The sequence below is a fragment of the Diadema setosum genome, chromosome 7 (genome assembly GCF_964275005.1).
Source record: "Diadema setosum chromosome 7, eeDiaSeto1, whole genome shotgun sequence".
Lineage (NCBI taxonomy): Eukaryota > Metazoa > Echinodermata > Echinoidea > Diadematoida > Diadematidae > Diadema > Diadema setosum.
In genome coordinates, this window is record NC_092691.1 from 15552818 (window position 1) to 15577816 (window position 24999).

Here is a 24999-nt window from a genome sequence, read left to right on the forward strand (position 1 = left end):
CTTAATACTTGTAAAAAAGATGACTTGATTGAGACAATAAAACCGAACCTAATTTGGTTGTATATCATAAGATTTCAATAGAAAGAAATTTAATTTGTTCTTAAAAGAATTCAAAGTTTGTGCTGTTACCATGTCGTTGGGAAGTAAGTTCCAATACTTTGGCCCCTCGTAGATGAAGGTTTGCTGAGCCAGCAAAGTCCTAAAAAATGGCAAATGAAATTCATTGGATTGCCTTGTAGGATAATTATGATTATTATTGATTTTTTGAAAACATTGATTCAAATATATATGGAAGACTATTTTTATTGTAATTATACATAAATTGTCCTAAATTAAACAAATACAAGTCTTTGATTTTAAATATTTTATTTTCTAAAAAATAACGGATCAGTATGAGACAAATATGCAGTGTGACATATAATACGCAGTGACTTCTTTTGTAGCAGAAGTAATTTATCCAAAAGAGTTTGATATGTATTTCCCCATACAAGAATACCGTAATTTAAATGAGGCAATATGAGGGATGAATATAATGTAAGCAGGGACGACAAAGGAAGACAAAATTTGATCTTGTTGATTATACCAATATTTCGTGAAATAATCTTACATATACTATCAATATGAAATTTCCATGAAAGCTTATTATCAACTGTTATTCCCAGAAAGTTGACATAAGAAACATTTTCCAGTGGTGTGCCATCAAACATAATATCAACAGGTAGTGCCTCAATGGAGTTGCTGAAATTTTGGAGTTAATAGCGGAGCAGAACAATTTCAAAATCTGATACAATCAGCCCTAGCCAGTCTTCGGGTGTGATCAACATCAGTGATGACCTACTGGTATATGCCTATAATCAGCGACAACACAATGAACGGCTTGTGAAGTGTATGCAGCGTCTGCGAGAGAAGAACTTAACTCTGAATGTAATCGCGACAAATTGCGAATTCAACAAATCTTCAGTTGAGTTCTTTGGGCACATCTTCAGGTCATCAGGTGTTTCGCCAAGTCCCACAAAAGTCCAATCATTGATCGAGGCGACATATCCTAGCAATCGGGAAGAAGTTCGCAGCTTCCTTGGCTTAGGAACATACTGTGCGAGATTCATCCCAAACCTTGCATCTCTTTCTAAGCCACTACGTGATCTGACCAGACAGAACGTTCCGTGGTCATGAGATGAGCGTCACGCCAAATCCTTCAATGACATTAAACAAGCGATCGCACAGCACTGTCACATGGCATACTTCGACTCTTCAACTGCGGTTGTCGTCGATGCTAGTCCCGTTGGGCTATGTGTTATGCTAGTACAAAGCAGTGAGCGAAGCGAACAAAATCATAGCACTAGCGAGCCGTTCACTTTCAGCTTCGGAGAAGCGATATTCGCAGACTGAACGCGAAGCCTTGGCAGTAACAAGGGGCATTGCACACTTCCACCTCTACTTGTATGGCAGCAAGTTCACTGTCATCACAGACCATAAGCCGCTAGTGCCACTGTTCAACAAGTCTCATTCATCTCCACCAGCAAGAATAGAGCGATGGACGCTGCATCTTCAGCAGTATGATTTTGCGCTAGAATACCAACCAGGTGCAACCAACCCGGCAGACTATTTGTCGCGACATCGGTCACCCAGCACATCCACCGTTGATCTAAACGTAGAAAAGCACATCAATTTCATCGTCGAAAACGCAGTGCCGAAATCGATCAGCATGGTTGAGATAGTCGAAGCAACCGCATCTGATCCTGTCTTACAAGCGTGTATCAAAGCCTGTCGAAGAGAATAGCTGGCATTCGATCGCACAAGAGCTGCAGTGTTTCAAAAACATAAAGAATGAGCTCAGTGTAGCGAAAGACGGAAAAGTGCTACTATGTGATCACAGAATCGTGATTCCATCTACCCTTCGCGATCGCATTATCACAACCGCGCACCAGGGACATCAAGGTGTAATTTGCACAAGACAGCTGATTCGCGAAAAAGTGTGGTTTCCCGGTTTTGACAAACGCGTTGAAGAAAAGATCAGTCAATGTTTTCAATGCCAAGCAACAAGCAGTTCAACTACGCGTGAACCAATCCAAATGTCAGCACTTCCAACACATGCTTTGAAAGAAGTCAGAATTGATTTCTCAGATCTGCCAAGTGGTGAGCATATGCTTGTCATCATCGATGATTATAACCGATTTCCAGTGGTTGAGATTCTTACATCTATTTCGAGTAAAGCGGTTATTCCTTACTAAGATCGCATATTCGCATTGTTCGGTATTCCAGAAGTTGTACGCACTGACAACGGACCACCTTTCAACAGCGAATACTTCATGAAGTTTGCACAATGCTTAGGATTCCGACATCTTAGAGTCACGCCACGATGGCCCACAGGCCAAGGGAGAAGTTCAGCGCTTCATGTGAGTCCTAAAGGAAGTTGTTCGCACAGCAACCGCAGAGCATAAGTCCTTTAAACCATACGTTTCTGAGGAATCACATAGCACATCTGGGGCGCCACCAGCGATGGTAATGTTCCAGCGTCCAATCCGCACTCGCTTACATGAACCTCAGTCGCATGCAGAAAACGACAGCGAAATTCGCAATCGCGACAAGTCCATGAAAGAGTAGCAGAAAGCAAACGCAGAAAAGCATCAAAGAATCAGAAAATCGAAAATAAGAGTTGCCAGTTATGTCCTGGTCAAGCGCGATGGTCACATCGGTAAATACACCACTCCGTTCGACACCAGACCATTAAAGGTCATAGCGATCAATGGCTCACAAATTGTTGCATTTCGAAGTTCAAACCACATAACTTCACACTCATCATGCTTCAAAGTCTTGGAAGGTCAGTATGATATTCATGCTGAAACAGACGACTACGATTAGGCACAATTGTCACAAATCGCAAACCCTCATCCCAAGTTTAGTTCGCTTGAAACAAAACAGCTATAGAGTTCATACATTTTAAGCACTTTGTTTCGCATGTCAAACAAGAGAAAGGAAGAAACAAGACAGGGTTTCCAATTATACCAATGAAAACAACAACAACCACTCAACAAAGGTTTACACTCTCTTCCAGGCGCAATGCTAGTGTTTATTATCATGACCAAATGCATGGATGATTTACAGATGATATTTGTGAGATTGCATTTTATAACTGAGACAATCATTATGCAACACATTTTATAATATTCACATATAAGAGCATCATTAAATGATTATGCAAATCATATTGCTGTACTTGGATTAAGTTTTTGCAAATTAGCATGCATTAGTTCAGTAACTGACAAAAGTTTATTACACAGTGCCTAACTTGATATTTGGATGTTATAGATCAAGTCAAATATCTGTATTGTTGAGTTCAATCCACAGGTTAGGAGGATTGTCGTGTCGTAATAGACATGCATTACACACTTGGCGTTCCATAAGTAGTTGGAAAGCATGGCGTCGAAGTTATGATTAAAACGAGTACACCGTACTTTCTTGAACTGTGTCGATTCAACACTTGTACTTTACAGTACCGAGCAGTAACACAGTAAGTTCCGTTTTGTGATTGTGTTTAACAATATTATATTTGTTTGTTTTTTGGAATTGCTAAAAAAGTGTGTAATTTTGCATGATTTGTATTTATTGCTTGAATGTATTATCTGAATGTATAGAATTAAGTTTAGTTAAGTTTAATATGATTTTACACCAAGGTTCATATGTTGTTATTGTCATTGTAGATTCTGAAGAAGGGTTAAGCCCGAAAGCTTAATACAAGCTTTGCTGGCAATATATTTAAAGCAGAAATTTATTGAGAGACCGAAAATACGGCTTTATTTATATCTATGGACAGGTTAGAGGCTATATACAAACATAGGATGCATTTCAAATGATGTCCGACTAATTTAAGATAAATATTGAAGATGAAATGTCATCTAATTCACAGGCCCTGACTCACACGATCGCTACAAAAGAACACACACAAAAAACTGCCTTTTCGCGTGACGTCACGGATTGGAAATGACCGGCTCTTCCGTCTCGAGCACTGCCGGCCATGCATGCATGTATGCAGTGTATTAACATATGAAATGACATTCCCATTCACGGGCAACAAACAGAACAATCATCTTCTGTCCCCACATAAGCACAATAACATGTCAAAATAACTAAGCCCGTTTTCAGTTTAGCTTTTGCAGTTATATTGTGATTAAAAAATAAGAAGAATTTTTAAAGTGAAAAAAAGAAAAAGGAGGATTCTGCCGGGGTTATAACGGAACTGGATATACCAAACGGAAGAACGGGGTTGGGGAATGAAAATTAGGTGTGGAAGGGCAAAGCTAACGAAATTGTCTTTTTACTCCAAAACATACAATTAAAATTAATTTTGAACATAAATATCAACATTGAAGAAATCACATACATATAGAGTGCCTTTTACCCGGTTTTCACAATATCCGAAGAGTTTCCAGAATAGATGTTATCTGTAGAGCTGTTCTACTGTAGTGTGACCTTACTTTCACTCGTATGGGGCCGGCCGCCCGGGGTCGGACGCGCGCCGGCATACTATGGGCCTAGCTAGCTAGGCATGGGATCAATGCAACGTTATCATTGTGATCCATCCGCGGTTAGTGGTGACCGAATTACCCATCATCGTGGATCACTACCCCGATAATATACACGTAAAATAATGTTCGCTGAGGAATTACATTTATTGCGCACATTATTAGCGATCGCGACGCGACTCGACTATGACGAGATTAGTCACAGTTGTTTTTGCTGTTGTTTGCCGTCTCTCCCGGTAAAATCGGAGGAAAATCATGGATGAAGATGGACATGATGGAGGGCATTCGAGGCTAGATGATGGAGAGACAGAAGTGGGAAAAAGTAATGGAAATAGCCGTGGCAGACGGTGTATGGTTATGTACTGTAGCACCACTCAGCGCACATCTTACGGGTAGGCCTACGGTACATAAACTGCCCGGGAAGATGCCGGCGGGGTCTGCAAGATTCACATCCTTTCAGATGGGTTGGATTTGGTTCATACAACTTCATCGTGTTTTTGATCCCAGACAGGTAACTTTTTAGATCTAATATTCTATAGGACTCTGTAGAATATACTCGTGAAATAGGCCCCACCACTGCGTGTCCGTATACGACGGCTCGCCTGTTTATACTCGTGAATTCAGCCCCACTGCACCGTGTGGCGTTCATCGCTAGATAAGCACGGCGGTGGGGCTTTCTTCCACAGTACGGCCTAGGCCTATAATATGGTCCTACTCGTGAATGCCGCCCCACCAAACGGCGTTTACGCGAGATTGATAGAGGATATTTCTATGCAAGATTTTGTTCATACGAATTACGATCGAATATACAGTACATGAATTTAGGCAGATTTGTATACTATGTCATGGCATGGACATGCATTTCTCTCTCACCTCGCATGCACGCACACGTCGCGTGTGAGCCATCGATTTCCAACCCGTGACGTCACACTAAACTGCACTTTCGAGTTGGCGATTTGGGAACCAAAATATGGTAAAATTTAATACTCATAAATTCGAAGCAGACACTTTTTAATTACATTTTTTTATGTTCAAAAGGAGAGAATGATATCATTTTAAGGGTTAGGCCTATTTCTCCCTATAAATTTCTGCTTTACCTGTCCTTGCACCGCCTCACCATGTTTTGGTGAAGTCCATTGCTGCCACTACTAGTATCTATCTATATATATATATATATATATATATATATATATACATAACATTATAATCATGATAAAGATTTCAAGTGGCATATGAAAATAAACATGCTGGAACTGTTCACTGTGTCTTGAGTGTAAGACCAATGCAGTTTCAATAATTCAATTCAATTCAAATTCAAAAGATAATTGTGTCACAAATATAATATGATGGAAAAAATTACTTCCAAATTCTTTCACGGCTAAACTAGACGCCATATCAGTAGAAACACGTGATTTTCCATAATTCATGGTTGTGACATTTAATGCACCATGACAATTTGTAACACGACCCCTTTCGGTTTCTTTAAACTCGCACAAAATGTCCTCCCAAGTATCTGACTTGAAATTCTAAAATATTTCGCCCCAAGGTAAAATGGTAAAATCCGGCTTCCCACAGCTACCAATGGTCGAACAACCGAGTTTAAATAAAATTTTCCATATTTGATCGACTGCTGCAGCCAAGCTTGATAAGGAACAATATTCATTTTCTGTCAGTTGGAGAACTGTATAGTCTTAGCAATGACGGAAGGGATCTTACCACTAGTACCCGTTATTGCGCACGAGGTCACCAAAAATGGTGTCGAGCGTCAAAGTTAATGCTTTTGGGTGCTTGTTTGAAAGCTGATAACTTCAAGATTCTATTAGCATAAAACCCAATATTATGCATATTCAAATACTCTCACGGGGTGCTCTGGAGACCTACGAAAAATCGGCCAATAAGTATGCATATTTTTCTTGTAGGGCACCCTCAAATTTTGATTTACACAAAATTGCCAAGCTCAAGGTCATAAATCACCCCTCGTCCAATCGAGGAGCGACAACAATTTCTGTATATTGATAGACATAGAGGTGGGCTATAGAGGGTGACATTTTCAGAACATACTCATCACACCTTAGTTTGATGACTTTTTGCCTACTGACACCATTTTTTAAAAAAAGAACGAAAAAAATGCCGTTTCGGCTTTAAAAAGACATTTTTGGCCATAACTCGGCTATTTTTTTGTCTATTGTGATGATTTTGGTGTCTAACCCCATGTTTTAGGGGTCAAAGAAATGGATTATCATGATAATTTTATTGTAAAACCTAAGCTTCTACATGAAACTAACCTTTTACCCATATTTAGGGTTAAATTTCCTTCTCCTTTACCCCTACCCCAACCGCCATTTTTTGCACTTTTTCCGTATTTTTTCAAGTCATGTTAACTACCATACTCTTAATAGAAAGTTCTAGCAATCTGGTTTTTTTTTTTTTTTTTTTTTTTACTACCGACAATACAGCAAGAAATATACAAATAACTTACGGTATACATGTATGTGTCATGCCAATACTGGTCATGTGGCTGGTGCATTCAGAATGCATGATAACTGTGGAACCAGTATTGTACTGTATCTGCTTTATAGTGTCCATTAACATTTTGGTCCTAAGACCTTTAACAATATATATAAATAGATATAATAATAAATATTCCTTCTCCTTTACCCCTACCCCAACCGCCATTTTTTGCACTTGTTATCAGAATGTTGCAAATTGTGATAACTCAGAGATGAGGAGCAAAAACTTCATGGTATTTTCTGTGATAACAATTTATAATTAGTACTAAAAAGATTATGCATCACAAATCGTTTTGTCTCAATGAATTTTGAAGTTATCAGCTTCCAAACATGTACACACACACACACACACACACACACACAAATAACTCAACATATTGTGCATGTTCAGACAAAAAAAAATACAGAAAATGAGATATATACCCCAACTAACTTGGCAACAGCAGTCGATCAAAAATTGCAAATTTTATCAAAACTAGGTTGTTCGACCACGCTTTGGTTGCTAAAGGAGTCCGTTTCTCAAGCGGCGTTCCCACTATCACGATTGGCGCCACGATTGAAATCGTGGTCTTAATCGTGGAGCAATCGTAGAGCTCTTATCAGGTCGTATCAGATTGTATCATATCTTTAGGTCAATCGGGGCAATCGCGTTAATCGTAGAAATTTTTTTTGGACGGTTCAAAAATTTTCTAATCGTTTGATCGTGATCATTGCATCAGATCGTCTGGAATCGTATCAAAACGCAGCAAATCTTACGTAATCGTGCATCTTAATCGTGTTGCTCGGGATCAACTTTTTCACTTCTCTTCCACTTATTTTTTTTTTTTTTTTTGCACATTTTGTCCTTATTTTACTCGCAGATTATATATATTTTGCATTGCGTGAGGTTGTAGCCTGCATCTTTAGATTATTATTTCCAAACGGTAAATTGTATGATTGTGTGGGCATTTCATTAGCATTATTTGTAAGGTACATGTAATTAATTGGTTTATAATTTCATGAAATGAAAGTTGTATTATATTGTACAGACACACAAAACAGGAATAATTTCCCGTCATCAAAATGGGGTAACTTTTTTTTTAACGAAACAAAAGAGCAAAAATAAAATGGCAATTGTATATCTGTACGTATTGAATAACGTCAGTATACGAATGAGAATGATTTCCTGAATCGTGTACACATCAAAGGCAGATGGTAACTTTGAGAAATATAGATAGATATTCTATATACACATCTTTTTTTTTTTTAGGGGGAGGGAGAGGGTATGAAGTATTCTGTTTCTTGTGTATTGAGTTCATTGATAGATCAATTCAGAAAGCCTTTGTTACTGGAATCAATGGATGTATTGAGCATAACCAAGTTGTCCCAGAAATCATAGCTGATAGCAGATCAAGCAAACGCACTGTGCATATCATAATGTTCTTTGATTTAGCCTATGCTTTTGGCAGTGTAAGTCACGATTTTATAAGCCATTCTCTGAAACAATTTGATGTTCCAATCAACGTTGTATCGTATCGTACATTGAGAACCTATACAGTAGATTTCAGGGTACGGTTACTGGATGTAAATGGTCTTCTGAGAAGTTTGATTTTAAGAGAGGTGTTTTCCAGGGGGACCCTCTTTCGCCGGTAATATTTTTTAGCATGCTTCAACCCTCTGATCGAATTTTGTCTAAGTTAAAAGAACAACACGGATATAGTTCAAAAGGTACGACAGTGATCACTACCCCCTATGCAGATGATTTTAACCTTATCACTAGCAAAAAACAAAAACAAAAAAAAAACCCAACAGCACCAAAAGATGATCGATCAGCTGCAACAGCATTGTTCTATACTATGGGTCTCACTCTCAAACCATCAAAATGCTGTAGCTTATCAATATGCAGTGGTTCCCCGAAAGAGGTCAGCTTATCAATATGCAGTGGTTCCCCGAAAGAGGACAGCTTTTCCCTTGGTTCTGATAAAATCCGATCACTGAAAGATAAACCCCATCGGTTTCTAGGGGCTCAGATTTGTTTCTCCGGAAAAACAAAAGATGTTCTAAAACATGTCCAGAGCGAAATCGAGTCTAAACTTGAAAGAATCGACGGGGCAGAGATAAGACCAGAGTTTAAGCTTGCCATATACACCCGATATTTCCAACCCTCCATCCGGTTTCTGTTAACGGTTCACTCACTCTAGAAATGTCATTTAGAAGATCTTGACCTTCTATTGAGGAAATTTCTCAAAAATGGATGGGTATCCCTTCCCGAGGAGCTAATGTAGGTCTGTTACATATACCTAACGGAATGAATATACCACAATAATATGTATCAGACATCTATCGTGAATGTCTTACCATTGTCATACCCTCGCATACGCGCGGTCAAGAATAAAAGGTGACAGCTTTTTAATAGTGAACCACGCACTTTCTGCAGAATTTAAGGGAACACTGAAATCCATTGTCAGCCGGACTCTAATATTCCCACTCAGGTCCAATCGCATCTTAAATGGGGGTCGCTTTTGATCCCGATCGTGAAAAATATCGTATCTTATCTCAACAGCGCGCATTGGTTTGCGGTATTAATATTGGAACGTATCAGAACGTAGCTGCACGTACCAGATCGGAGATCCCGATCGTAATGATCGTGTTAAATCGGTACCAATCGTGGATTTAATCGGGACAATTTCCTTTCTTGTCAGTGAGATCGGAGCAAGGGGGCAGATAACACTAGAAAACAAACAACGACTGAAAGGCCTACTCAAAACAAATAAATCCAAACAAAGTCCCACTGCATTCTATCAAGACATTAGCAGATATGCAATAGTTTCATCATTCACCATATTCTATGCAAGAAAAGAACAGAACTGGGGTGATGTTAATCACCTAGAAAATAACATGTAAGAATGAAAGGCACTTAGTAGTAATTATGTACAATTATTACATTGGTCATTGGTAATACAGTGTATGTGTACTGCGTAGGGAAATGTATTTAATTTTGTGTAATTAATGTTGTGTAATTGTTGTCAGCCTCACAAATCTTTTGCGAATACAGCTACAGTATATTGTTAAGTATTTGTAAGTGTGTCATTACCTGCCATGTGCCCAGAATAGGACCATGGACCTGGTATACTAGTATACGTCAACATGTCCTTTAATTGGGTTACTTATCAATAAAGACATGGTTACAACAACAATAATTATCGTTTTCGTTGACCCCTTCACATCTATTGTGACACTTTTCATGTTTTTTTTTGTGGTTAGTTGAGCAAAATTTTAGAGGAACTGGCTATGGTTAACTCTCATTAACTGCAAAGTCCATTTTGTTCAGGATTGTTATCAGATAATGCTACCAACATCTAACAGCCCATGTCGAATGAGCATAAGAAGGAGTAGCTGTGACTTCGTTGAGCAAGCATGCACTTTTCAAAGATGGAGCAAGAAATGCAAACTGTTCTCTTGATATTGAATAAGGGGGGGGGGGAGGGTGGCACAATGAATGGTAAAATAACAACAATACTTTTGTTTGTTAAAAAGTGACATTATTTTGATTGGGTGAGTTACTTTTCTGCTGTGTGTACAGTCAGACCACAACTCCCGAGAAAACCTTCGCATTTATCGCACGCGTATGCATGAACCTCGCGGACATGAGCAGGTAATGAGCGTGGAGACCACATTTTTACAGCCCCTGTTACGCCACGGCATTAGCAATCTACATGATTTACACATCGATAAAAAGCTGAAGTCCATTTGAAAGGTTATGACATATAGAATATACTTAACAAAGAAATTATAAAACATAGAATCTCCATATTTTTTTACTTTTCTTTAGGGGTACACTATACCAACGTAATAAGCGTGGGACTAAATGGAAGAGGTAAAAAAATGAAAGAGGAAATATCATTCTATAAATTATAATCTTCAATCATTCTATCAAAATATAATGACTTCATGTGACTGATTCTTGGCACGGGTCAGGTTGTCAAATAATAGATTGTGTTGTACAATTAATTTTTGACGAGATTTCAGTTTGCCGCGAATACGCCTACCTGTGGGTGGAGAGCTGAACGAACTTTCGCTGAAAGACAGTACACACGTACTGTACATACAGTAATACTCTGTGTGTAGATGTGTAGGTCCCTATATGTGTGTGTTTGTGCGCGCACAATGTATGTACGCGCTCAGGCAACTGCAACTAATATCCCCACGCAAACAACAACAACAACAAATCCGCATGCTCTACCCTAGTCAATAACTCTACTTTGGCTTGGATTTTTTTTTTATTTTTTTATTTTTTTTTTACACAACTAGATACAGTAATTGTTGCATTAATGAGGATATAAATTGATAATAAAAGATCTCATACTTACTTTGCATACATGAGTTCCTTGGGGCTCTCTATTTTGTACTACCATAATTAATGCATATTAACTCACTGTATTCAATCAATTCAATTCAAAGTTTATTTCATTTTTCGACAAAACATATGTTTAACTTCCTTTGATAACAGAGAATAAGGTGAATAGAACATAGTGGAATGAAAAGACTGTACAACAATTGAAGACCTATAGTAATCATACATTGTATAGTGAAAAAGAAACAGAAGTGATCAAAGTGAAGTACATGTATACCGATGCTTAAAGTGCGAAAAAACATCGCTGAGTAATTCATCTAATGATAACGTGGGGACACAAATTCATGTATCTCAAATTGCCACACCATGATTTTTACTCGACGAGACTTTCAATTTTTATTGCTTTTCAAATGAGGGACCAATTCTGTTCTTACTGTGCTATTATACAAGAATCTCTAGAACGTAGAATATAATAAAATGAGGTGATTCAACCTTGGCAAGGGTCGGATGAATAATAAACAAAAAACCTTGTTATAATTTGTCTTAGGGTCGTTTTGAAAATGTCAATAGAATGCAGTGATAAGAATAATAGTATCATAAATTCACTTTATATGATGTCAGCCTTAACAGGTGTGATCTATTTGAAATATTCACAAACCATGTCAATTAGTCACGGATAGTAGATCTTCATGTTGTCAACAAGTGAATCTTATGATTTGAGCTTATTAACAGCGGAGTTGTGGTCTGACTGCATGGGCGTCACGGGGGGGGGGGGTGGGTGCGCTGGGTGCGAACGCACCCCCCTTCAGACCCCTAAAAAAAAAAGAGAAAAAGATACCACTTCAGTCTGCGAGCCACCCCAACGCCGGACGCTAAATAATTGTTCTTTTTTATCATTTTTATTATTTTGCACCAGGGGAAAAAAAAAATCGCACCCGGGCTCTGGCAGTATCCGTACGGTATTTCACTCATTGTGCAACAGATTATTGAATTTCAATTCTGAAACTGCAAAAAGCTCCGTCGCGTGGGAGGGGGATACCCCTCCCACACCCCTCCCACACCCTCCCCCGTTAGGTCTCCAACCATACACTTAGCAAACTTGGGGGATTGAGAAATTTCAGAATATGTCATCAAAAAGCATGTTTGATATCTGTCACTTGAATTCAAATATATTCAAAAGTTCCCTCATCCTCTTTGATGTATGTTTCCCCCGCTCGGTTCCTACCACAGATTAACAAGTCTCGACACATTTGGGGACTGAAAATTTCTCGGATTATTTCAAAGAAGTGTGCATTAGATTGTTCTATTTCAATTCTAAAAATGCAAAAGCTCCGCCGTCTGGGAAGGGGGCTACCCCTCTATTACCTCCCTGTCAACTTCCATGTATTACTATGCCTACACAGTGATGTTGCACACGTGGAAACAAGGGCCGAGATGCCGCGAGTTTTTTTTTTTTTTTGGATAGGAAAAAAAAAAGCAAAGTTCACCAGAAGTGTGCACTAGAACGTTGAATTTCAGGTCTGAAAATGCAAAATCTCCCTGTCGTAGGAGGGGGATACCCCCCTGCCACACCCTCCCCCGCTCTGTGGCTCCGCTCCCTCGCACATAATATGCTATATTCCACTTTCAAGTTTTTGCCTCCCCCCCCCCCCATCATGAAAACGGACGGACGCCGCTGGAGTGGATTATGCAGACAAAGTCATGTGCTAAAATGTGTTAAAATGAAAGGTTCATCATTGATTATTGTGACAGTAATTATTGTTAGGAGAAATAACTTTAAAAGAGCGATCCTTATTCACTTGCAGCCACTTATACTCTTATACTTATATATATATATATACTCTCGAGTATTGACAATGGTACAACATGCACTCGGCTGCCCCTCGTGCATGTTGCACCATTGTCAATACTCTCGAGTGCGCCGCACCTTTACTAACGCACTCTATCCTGTGCATCATTTGTATATCAGTAATGTGTTTGTGTGGGCGTATGTGTGGGGGTTAAAAAAATCATATTGATTGGTTTTGTTTCTTCGTTGCATATGTTCGTTCAAAAGTCAAATTCCCTTAAATCTCCCTCCAGTTTGTGTATATGTGGGTGTGTTTGGAAGCGCGAGGGCGCAGAAGGGGCACTTGCCCCCCAAATATTTTTTTGTGCCCCCTGCAACAAATAATTGATTAATTATTTAAAGACCAAAATGAACAATAAAGGCACTTTTCTCGTCTAAAAGTTGTCAATTTCATAACTGAAAATGCGAAAGTTTTCGCACGTAACAGGGTAAATAATACACTAACAATATACATTATTACATCTATACACTAATATTTAATTGAGTGTATAGATGGTAGCCTCGCGTCCTCGAGTGTGCCCCCTGAAACATATCTTTAGTAAACCTTACATTTTTCCTTTCCATGCTTCTTTGCTCAAGAACTTCCCTTCCTCGCCGAGGATCTCACACCGTCACATAATGTACCCCGTATTGTCCTTCATAGCGAAGATTCGTGTATGTACTGTACGGCTTTGCTTCGCGAACGAAGATTTAAGGAAGTCCACCTCTGCTGCAGGCTCAAAAGTGACTGATGAGTCCGATGCTGGACAGGCAGGCACGGTTGCAGCGGTTGCGCGGGAAAGTCGGTTGGTTGGTGTTGGGTGTTGGGTTTTTCCTCTGTCTTTTTCTGTTGAGTCGGGCCCTGCGATCATCCTCAAAGGCGGCTGTTGCTCGTCGAACAGTAAGGCGCCAAGATGTGCGATCAGAGGCGATAGCAGCCCACCGTCGGTGATCGATGTTGCAGGTGCTCAAGGTTTTTTTTCAAGCAGTCCTTGTATCTCTTCCTGGGTCCACCTCTGTCTCGGTGTCCAGAAGAGAGCTCGCCGTACAGCATGACCCTTGGAAGGCGATGGTCTTTCATTCTCGAAACATGGCCAGCCCAGCGCAGTTGAGTTTTCATCAGTGTGGCTTCGATGCTTGTAGTCTCTGCCAGCTCAAGAACTTTGATGTTGGTGACAAAGTCACTCCAGTGGATGTTCAAGATGAAGCGGAGGCATTGCTGGTGGAAGCGCTCTTGAAAGAAGGCGTAGGTGATACACGCTGATCTTTGTCTGTTTCCTCAGGTGGTTGTTTTTCCAGACTCTGTTGTGCAGTCTACCAAAGGCGCTGCTTGCCTTAGCTAGTCTGTTGTCTATTTCTTTGTCGACTCTTGCGTTTGATGTGATGGTGCTGCAGAGGTAAGTAAATTGATCAACTGTTTTGAGTTCTGTTTGCCCTATGGTGATGTGGTGGGACTGGTAATCCTGTCGAGGAGCGTGTATGTATACAATCACATATGTACAATGTATAGTGTATATGTAAATGTACATGATGAAACAGGAGCCAATAAATCAAATACACACACACACAAATCTCACAGGTTACATTTAGTGTCAAAACGCACCCCCTTGACAAAAAGCTGGTGACGCCCCTGGACTGTGTATATGAGTTAGGTTTACAAACATTGTTTAAAAAACAATACATCAAGCCAAATCAACCAAACTTTCAATACCCCATGAGGTGATGACTTTTTGAAATAAAAAGCCATACCGTATATGATACATACACTATGCAAATATGAATTCAAACACACAGGCAATAGTATCGATTCGGCCAACTTTCTTACATCGAGCGTAGCCCTATATAACACATATTACGTTAGCATTAAAAAATGTATTTCAGAGGAAAGCGTAAATATTTGTCTTTTTTTCTGGGGAAGAGGGGGCAATGATTTGATCTTTTGTATTTTTTTTTTTTTTTGGGGGGGGGGGGAGGGTGAGCATGTCGATTTAATAATCTGTTAGTTTCTTTAGGTTAAAAATTAGACACGGGACTACCTGAGGCTGTGGCTGGACTGAGTTCTGCTTCTCTCTGATGATAATGTAATCGTCATTCGCAATACTGCAAAGGTCACATTGTCATCATCCTCCACCTGTGAATCCTTGCCATCATCAATGGTTGTGGATAGTGGGTTTTAAAAATCACTCTGCAGAATTTAAGGAAAAAAATGAAATCCATTGTCAGCCGGACTCTAATATGCCCACTGAGGTGCAATCGCACCTTAAATAGGGGTCACTTTTGATCCCGATCGTGAAAAATATCGTATCTTATCTCAACAGCCCACATTGGTTTGCAGTATTAGTATTAGAACGTATCAGAACGTAGCTGCACGTACCAGTTGGGGATCCCGATCGTAATGATCGTGTTAGATCGGTACCAATCGTGGACTTAATCGGGACAATCCTAACGGATCGTATTTGAACAGGAGACCAGATCGTGACAGATATTATTGCTTGAAATAGATCAATCGTGCCAATATCGCATCCAAGCGTACCAACACGTATCGACTCGCATCACCTCGCATCCAATCGTGAAATTGCAGACGAGTTCAACATAACTTCCATGATCAGTTACGAGTGTCGAATCGTGGCGTTCGCAACGGATCGCACGATAGTGGGAACGCCTCTCAGCAACCATTTGACCTTGGGGCAAAATATTTCAGCATCTTCCATCAGACACTTGGGGAAACTCATGGTGCATCCATGCATCCAATCGTGAAATTGCAGACGAGTTCAACATAACTTCCATGATCAGTTACGAGTGTCGAATCGTGGCGTTCGCAACGGATCGCACGATAGTGGGAACGCCTCTCAGCAACCATTTGACCTTGGGGCAAAATATTTCAGCATCTTCCATCAGACACTTGGGGAAACTCATGGTGCGAGTTTAAAGAAAATTGAAGGAGGTCCGGTTACAAGCATTGGTTGATCTGACGTGGATTGACCCAACTGTTTATTATTTAAGAAAGAGATTGACACACACACACACACACACACACAGAGCTGGAAAGAGAGAGTGGAGAGAGAAAAGAAATGGTCATATGAGTACACGCAACACCGCAGAGTTTAAAAATACTATGTACTGGCCAAAATTTAAATTTTGGTCAAGTTATACAGTGTTTTCACAGACGCATGGTGAAATTCGTATGTATCGGTAGGCAAGGTCATGATACTTACCGCGTATGGTACAGTGAGAACAGAATATAATTTCAGGTGCTGACAGAACATGCCGATGTGACGGATGAAAAGATAAAACAAAAATAAGTGAAATGCCTTTTGAACTGCTACGCCCTTGACTTACCTGTAATAAGCTTTTTTTTTTTAATTTTAAGTTTTTTTGAATTTTAATTTTTTGACACAAACTATAACATGGAGACACCGTGTTTGAAACGCGGGATATTTTAAGTAGCAGATCTGAGTATTGTATCACAGTGCTTACATTACATTCCAGTGTATTCCACTGCATTTGTACCCTCCAGACATTTATCAATTTTAACGAGTGGCGGCAGTTCCTTGAATGTTGAATGTGTATATTATAGTTTATATTCATAGCTTCTACTCCTACCAAAGCGTAAAATGTATTCCTTGTTTCGTTTATATTTATCGTGTGTTTGTCCAGTTATATTGTCTTGTGAGTTCAAAATGTCGATGCGCCGCTCTCTTGCATTCCGTATATTACTTACATTTCTGCCCCTGCTCCTTCTACACTTCTCTCTGGGTCTTTGCCTCGTACACTTGAATGCACTCCTGTTCTTACAATCAACGAATGTTGTAATACTATTTATTCATGATGGATAGTATGATACAGGTTGTGAATTTTCCTTATCACACTCTAAACAATTATGATTTTTTTTTTGTGGATATGTTTAAACATGGCTCAGTAACTCATGCAACAAACGAACCCTACAGTAAATGTTTTTGTGGAAATTATGATTTTAATTCTCATACTAAAAGTGTAAATTTTGGTGAAGATAACAATGAACAATATTCTAGTTCTGAATATTTTACAATTAATCAATTCATAGCTTTAAGTGAAATAACCCAAAGTTTTTCGTTGATGCAACTTAATATAAGGAGTTTAAATTGTAATTTTGATAATTTTTGCTATTTTATGAATGGCATTCATAAATCATCTTTCTCTGTAATAGGTCTGAGTGAAACATGGATCAGTCCGACTTCTATGCCTACGTTCTCTCTCCCCGGTTATGATTTTTATAGAAAACAGTCGTCAGCATAAGAAAGGCGGAGGAGTTGCCCTGTATGTAAAGCAAAACCTTGATTATATTATTCACAGTGGATTGAACTGCATGAGTGAAGCTGTAGAATCACTCTTTATTGAAATTAACGTGCCTTTTTCTAGGAATATACTTGTATCAGTCATGTACCGACCTCCAAATTCTGATGTTCAAGATTTTTTAAGTGATTTGCAATCGTTATTGCAACATCCAATTTTTAACTATAAAGATTGTTATATTATGGGAGATTTTAACGTAGATTTATCTAAGTTTCAGACATTGAATACTGCTCAGAATTTATTAGATACTATGATGTCCTAATTTTTTTTTTTTACCCCTTATAACAAAGCCAACTCGAGTAACCAATGATTCAGCAACTCTTATTGACAATATATTCTGCAATATTAACCCTTTACCCTTTTCTGGCATTGTTTTATCAGATTTGTCCGACCATTACCCCATATTTACCCATATTCCCTTTAGTCGCAAACGTAGTTTGAATTCCTCTCCAGTGTATTTTCGAAAAGTTACACCCGATAATATAGCTAGGTTGCAAGATGGTTTTAATGAAGTAGATTGGTCTGAGGTATATGATGCTGAGGACCCTAATTATGCTTATGATTTATTCATGAGAAAATTGAATTCACTTTTAGATAAGTATGTTCCTTTAGTTAAGAAAAATAATAATAATTATAAAAAATTCCCTAGACTTCCGTGGATATCGAAGTCTTTGTTGCGATCAACCGAAAAATAACTTGTATTATGCTGATAAAAATAAACGTACTGAGGAATCTCGTCATAAATATATTTTATATAAGAATGTTCTTACTCAAATTTTGCGTTGTGCAAAGCGAAAATATTTCAGTGATCAGATATATTATTTTAAACATGATATATTATTTTAAACATGATATCAAAAATACTTGGAAAGTTATTGATTCGGCCATTAATAAAAACAAAGAAACATCCCGTATTACTACAATCAAACATAATGACCTTACAATTGCTGATCCAAGGTCTATAGCTGATGTTTTAAATCAATATTTTTCACAAATAGGAAATAATCTTGCTAAAAAGATTCCTAAGTCCCAAAAGTTATTTGTTGATTTTTTACAAACGCCTAATTTCAGCTCCTGTTTTTTTTTTTTTTTTTTTTTTTTTGCTCCCACTCACCGGAACGAACTAATTGATATAGTTCAGAACTTAAAGAGTAAAAAAAGTGCTGGTTATAATATTGATAATGTTCTTTTAAAAAACATTATAAATGTAATTGTTGATCCTTTGGTCCATGTGTTTAATTTGTCTTTAAGTAATGGTATTGTCCCCGAGGCTATGAAAGTATCTAAGGTTATTCCAATTTTTAAGAAAGGGAATAGACCAATATCTTTGTTATCCATTATCTCTAAATTACTGGAAAAAGTTGTTTATTTTAGACTTTTGGATTTTCTTAATAAGCATAACATCATTTCTAATAATCAGTGTGGTTTCCGGCAAGAACACAACACATCTCATGTAGTCCTTTCTTTCTTAGATAAAGTCTCCAAAGCCATTGAAAATTTCATCATACTATAGGTGTGTTCCTGGACTTCTCCAAGGTCTTCGATACCATTGACCACAAAATACTTCTTTACAAATTATCCCATTATGGTATTCGAGGCATGGCCTTGGAGTGGTTCAGGAATTACCTTACCAATCGCAAACAATTTGTTTATATTAATGGTCATAAATCTGTTATGCATGATATCACTTGTGGTGTACCGCAAGGAAGTTCACTTGGTCCACTTTTATTTGTTCTTTACATCAATGATATTGAAAATTCATCAAGTATTCTGTCCTTTTTATTATTTGCTGATGACTCAAATGTGTTCTTTTCTAGTTCCGATCCTGTGTTTTTGATTGATACTATGAATATCGAGTTAAAAAAGTTACTTTACTGGACTAGAGCCAACAAATTGTCAATTAATCTTCAAAAAACTAAATGTATGCTTTTCAGTTATTCTTTGGAAAAATTATCTCAGAACTTTTTTGTTGTTGATAATATAGCCGTAGAAGTTTCCTCAATTAGATTTTTAGGTTTCATTCTTGATAATAAGCTCGCCTGGAATTTGCATATTGATTCAATTTGCCGTACAATTTCTAGAAATATCGGCGTAATCAATAAAGTTAAATTTTATTTTCCCAAAAATGTTTTATTAATGTTATATTCATCTTTGATTTTACCCCACCTAAACTATGGCATTCTCGCCTGGGGCAACACTTACTCCTCATATCTAGAAAGAATATTATTGCAGAAAAAAGCTCTTCGTATTATTTGTAGAGAATCGTGGAGATGTCATACTAATGACTTGTTTTATCAAAATAATATTTTAAAAATTAAGGATTTGTATTGTTTAAATTTAGGACAGTTTATGTACAAATTAATAAATCATTCCCTTCCTTTTACGTTTGACTCCATGTTTATTCAAAATAAAACTGTATATTCATACCCCACTAGACAAACCAATGAATTCCATTTACCACTGTTTAGGACGATTTTTGCAAAGTCTATATTCTCCTTCGCTGGACCTAAATTCTGGAATTCCCTTGACAATAGCATAAAAGAATCTTTAAGTTTCAACACTTTTACCTTTTTCTACCTTCTTTTACCTTCCACTTCTCGGTAAGACCAAAGTCTCATGGCACCGACCCTTGAACTCTTCCTCCTTTGCCCTTTCCTCTGTCTTCCTGTCCCTTTCTGGCCTTTGACCTCCTGTTTATTCTTTCCACGCGTATGTAAGAGAGCTGCTTTATTTCTGTCTGTGTGTGCGTTTGTGTGCGTACTCGTTTTATGTTCTGCTTTCCAAAGAATATATCTAATTGTCTTGTTGCATTATTACTATAATTTTCACTACTCTCGAGGGGACTGCATTCTGCAAGCTTGGCTTTTTAGCAGTCCCCTCCATTTCCGACCTTTTCTTTGTCATGATTCAGTCACATTTTGTCCATGTATCTCTTCAACTAAAGTATGTTTATTGTTTCATGTAAACAAATGACGTGTATTTAAATTTCATTTGGATATGCACAAGTTACATTGTACTTAATTTGTTTATATGCAATTGTCATATTATATGCTTTGGCCGGAAATGAAGTAAAATGAAATGAAATGAAATAAAACAAAGATTTCGTTTTCCAGGCAGATAAAAATGTTCAGCCTATCAAGTGGGGCATTAAGAATATAATATATTCTTAATGGTCATGAGAATTGCATTTGTCTCAACAATTAAATGATGAATAAAGTAATCATCTCTTCTTAAAGAAGGGGTTTATTATCTTCCTTTGAAATGTGACCGTGTACTTCAAATATTCTATAGTTGAAGGCCCACTCTGAAGTTATATCTCCAGGAAAGTATTTCTAGCAATTATTGAGTGTATAAGACAAAACGAATGTTATCTTCAAGGTCATGTTGGCGAGATTTGAATGATGCAGATGATGAAGGAATAAGGTGAACACTTTTAATGTAATACTTGTAAAAACATAAATTTCAGTCAAGCTATAATAAGAATTATTAATTACATGTGTATTGAAACGTGTCGTTCTTTCAGCACAAATGCAGTACAGTATTGAACATAGAGCTGTGTCCATGTCATACTTACGAACGTGAATACAACATCAGCATCCCTATATGTACTGGCAAAACATCTCTTTATGCAGAAAGATAAAACTGTGAGCATGGTTGGCATGGTGTAGAATGACATGCTGCATTCTTTGATTCATGCCTTTTTGCTGCTGACGAGTTTTGATTCTCGGTCACCAAAATCGACCATAAATACGACCAAAAACATGCTGATAACGTGGCCTTTGGAGAAATAATATTATGCTTTGAAGTCTAAAAGGGTTTGATTGGTGTTTTACAGAACGGATTTATGCAAAGGGATCAACGAACCGTGTAACACTCTCGGTCTCGCCCATGTAAGAGGCATGTGTCATTCGGAGCACAGTTGCAGCGTAAACGAAGACAACGGTCTCTCTCTTGGATACACTGTCGCACACGAGATGGGACACAAGTAAGAAAACAAGGGTTGGGAGTGTTTTATTCTATCGCCTCTGGGAATGATTTACGCTGTTTAGGAACAGCTTTCGTATTTTGATACTTGACACAGATATACACAAGTGCGAAGGCGCTGATAAGATCCGTAATTGTGATTTCTCTTGGAATGTCCAGCAGAAATATGATTTAGTTGGAAGGGTAGTCGATGATTTTTATTTGTGAGATTGCTGTGGTCAAAATTTGAGCTTCAAGCTCAAATTGCACTGAATTGGATAGATAATATATTATGTTCTAACATTCAGCTAACGAGGTACGATGAGAATGTTCTTAAAGGGGCATAGTCCCGGTAGTATAGATGGCGCTGTTCATGATACTGCCGATCACCGTTAGCATTGATACGAAGGTAACCGAAAATGAGCTGTCATCAAGAGTAAAATGCGTAGGTGTTGCTAAGTAACGTTGCCTTTGTTGTCTTCTTTGCGCATCGCGCAGTCTGTAGTAATGCCAGGGTGCGTGCATATGTGCTTGTTATTATGACATCACAAAAGAAGTTTGCTCAAGCTGTCATCCTCCTCAGCCGAATCATGAGCCGAACTGTGATCGGACCACTGACTACAGTGAATCGGACTTCTTCGGACTCGGGAAAGTGGGCCAAAGTGTAAGCGCCAAAGAGAAGTCGATAGCGTAGGTCTCTATAGGAAACTTGCGCCGTGCGCCCGCGTACACATTTGACTAAAACACCGGGACCATGCACCTTTAAGAGGTTATTGGAATTTATTTGATGACATATGTTATTAAGGAGTAGCATCAGGGTAGTCGAAATAATAACGTCGAATTATATGTTTTCGATTTATTGTTTGTTTATTTTTGATAACATAGTTTTGGAATGCATCACGACGGAGCTGACAATTTGTGTTTTCCATTTGACGAGACAAACCCTCACATCATGTCGTCACGTGTTCTTGGCGGAATTACACCTGTCACCTGGTCAGATTGCAGCCGGGAGTACATCACCCAATTCCTAGAGTGAGATAAAACTAGGTGCACGCACGCGCACGCACGCGCACACACACACACACACACACACACAGAAAACCAACAAGATAATATACTCCGATGATCTTGTAATGTGAAATTCGTGCATCGTTCTCTCTGTCATACGGTGCCTACGATCGCTCTCCTAAAGTGAACCGAACCGTACCGAACCCGCGCCAGAGGAGCGCTCTGAGAACGCTCCTCAAGTGTTCCGTACCGAACCGAGCCAAAAGCGGACCACTTCCTGATGTGCTCCAGGAACTTCAGAAGGGTACCAAAAGACTGTACCAAAAGTTCGCATGTGAAGAACTCGCGTATCACGCACATACGACATAATGCAAAGAGATCATTCTCTTTGTTCGGTGCATCTGTAAGTAGTTTAAAGGCAAAACATAGTTATGGTACGCCTGCAAAATTGTCAAACTTCGCTCCAAAAGGTACATGTATGTCCACGAAATGTGTGGAATAATGCTGTAATAACAAGACATTCGCTGGGTAACGACGAAAATGCGAAACATTAAGGGCGGACTCACACTGTGCGATTTTTACTGCGATTTACCCTTTGCGATGTCGCACGACGAGAAATCGCACAGTGTGACGATGTCTGCGATACGACAACCGGCGATTTGGGGGCTATCGCAGCCATCGCAGCCCATCGCAGAACTTTGAAAACGTTCAAAATTCTATGACAATCGCTTGCGACGATGATCGAAAACTTTCAGCGAAACAAGGCAGTAGAAGAAATACTAATCAAGATTTGGCTGGATATGCTTCCTTTATTCCACAATTGCTTACTGATCCCTCTCAACATCATGACGAAGATGAGATGGGGAGGGAGTTTTACAACGACTTAGGATGCAATCGTGAGTAATTCTACCATAAATATGGGCTTCTCGCGTCCATCGCAGCTGTTTTGTCCATACTTAGTCCCATGTATAGAGTTTGAACGAGGGCAGATTAAACAGTCTGTGGGTGGGTTAAAATTTTGTTTGCGTAGGCCTAGCGCCGGACCGGTACTGTATGCATAGCCTTGGACTAACTTGTTAAGTGTTAGATCTAATGTTTAAATCATACTAAGCCTAGGCCCTACTGAGTACAGTATGCTATAAACTAGACCCATATCTAGCTAGGCCGAAATACGTGTATGGGCCTAGAAGTGGTTCTAGGCCTAGTCTGCCCTAGATCTACATTGTATACGTGTTAACCAGTCGAATTTTATAAATCGACATAGATCTACACGTTGTATGAACTACTAGGGCTAGGCCCCTGGTCTGGACAGGCCCTAGATCTAAGTCTAGACCATAATGGCTTAGTATTGCACTGCCACTGGATCGACTGACGTGGACGTGAGCATTAACAGTAACAGTAAACACTTAGACTTAACGTTAGGGCCTAACGTACTAGACGTGGTTTCTGTCTAACGACATGACGTTGAAAAAGAGTAACCTAACCAACACTAACAGTTAGAGATCCTAACAGTTAGAGGCTTCAAATGTGAAGAGGCTTCAAATGTGAAACATTCTTCCTGCCCTGCACACACGACCATAAACACACGGTTACAAAACGTTGGTGGAGTAGGCCCTACAGTTAATTCTGAGTATGCCGACGGAACCGGAACAGAAACAGAAACAGATCCAGATAATTTTTTACACGTTGATAGGAAAGTATATTGATAATTGAAAGTCTAGCCCAACAAGATGTAACTGATATTTTATATTAGTGATAAGATCTCTAGAAATCTACATTCTTATTAAAGTCTTATATAGATTAACTAGTCTGTCTAGACCCTAATCACTAGATCTAACAGTTAATTAGTCTAGCACTAGCAGTCGTAGCATGCACTAACGTTAGCACTACTCGCAGTCAGCAGGCTTCTTCTTAGTTTTAGACCCGTTCTACACATTAAACGATAGTAATGTTAGTCCCTTACGGTGATCTAACGTAAGGGTACTAACGTTAGATGGGTCTACATTTTTTTTTTTGAAATGTGCTCATGGATTTCAAAATCATACGGCAGGCCATCTCTGGTTAAGCTAGTGATGGCTACAGAAATACAGTGTCGATTATTACTTAGGCCTAGGCACCTACTGGATCTAGATTGTCAGTAGCTGTGCTAGCCTTTCCTGCCCTTGGCTGTGGTCTAACGCTAGAACTGTAGGCTTAGACCTATTTTGTATTAAACTTTAGAGGAATTAGAACTCTAACCGTTGGCATTAGACCTACACTGTAATTGAGATCCATTGCTATAGTTACAAGCAGTATGAATCCAGATCCTAGACAAAAAATAAACAAACTGTTCCAAAACTGTTTTTTTTTAAGTAGATCTAGACGTAGTGTCTAGTCTCATGGAAATTAACTAACTAAGCCAGGAGTATAGCACTCTAGATTTTTAACAATAAGGCCTAAGTGGAGCTGAGGTAATTTAGATTGATCAGTTGTTCTTGGAGATTTGTACAGAAATTGTAGTCT

At 38.7% G+C, this 24999-nt stretch overlaps 1 protein-coding gene across 1 annotated transcript in view; it reads left to right on the forward strand.

Moving 5' to 3' along the window:
* LOC140231076 (A disintegrin and metalloproteinase with thrombospondin motifs 7-like) overlaps positions 1 to 24999 on the forward strand; it is a 100924-nt gene that overhangs the window by 18270 nt on the left and 57655 nt on the right. Inside the window, exons 4-5 of the mRNA XM_072311227.1 lie at positions 21362 to 21511; positions 22375 to 22521. Of these exons, the coding sequence (XP_072167328.1) occupies positions 21362 to 21511; positions 22375 to 22521 (297 nt within the window). The remainder of the gene's footprint in view (positions 1 to 21361; positions 21512 to 22374; positions 22522 to 24999) is intronic.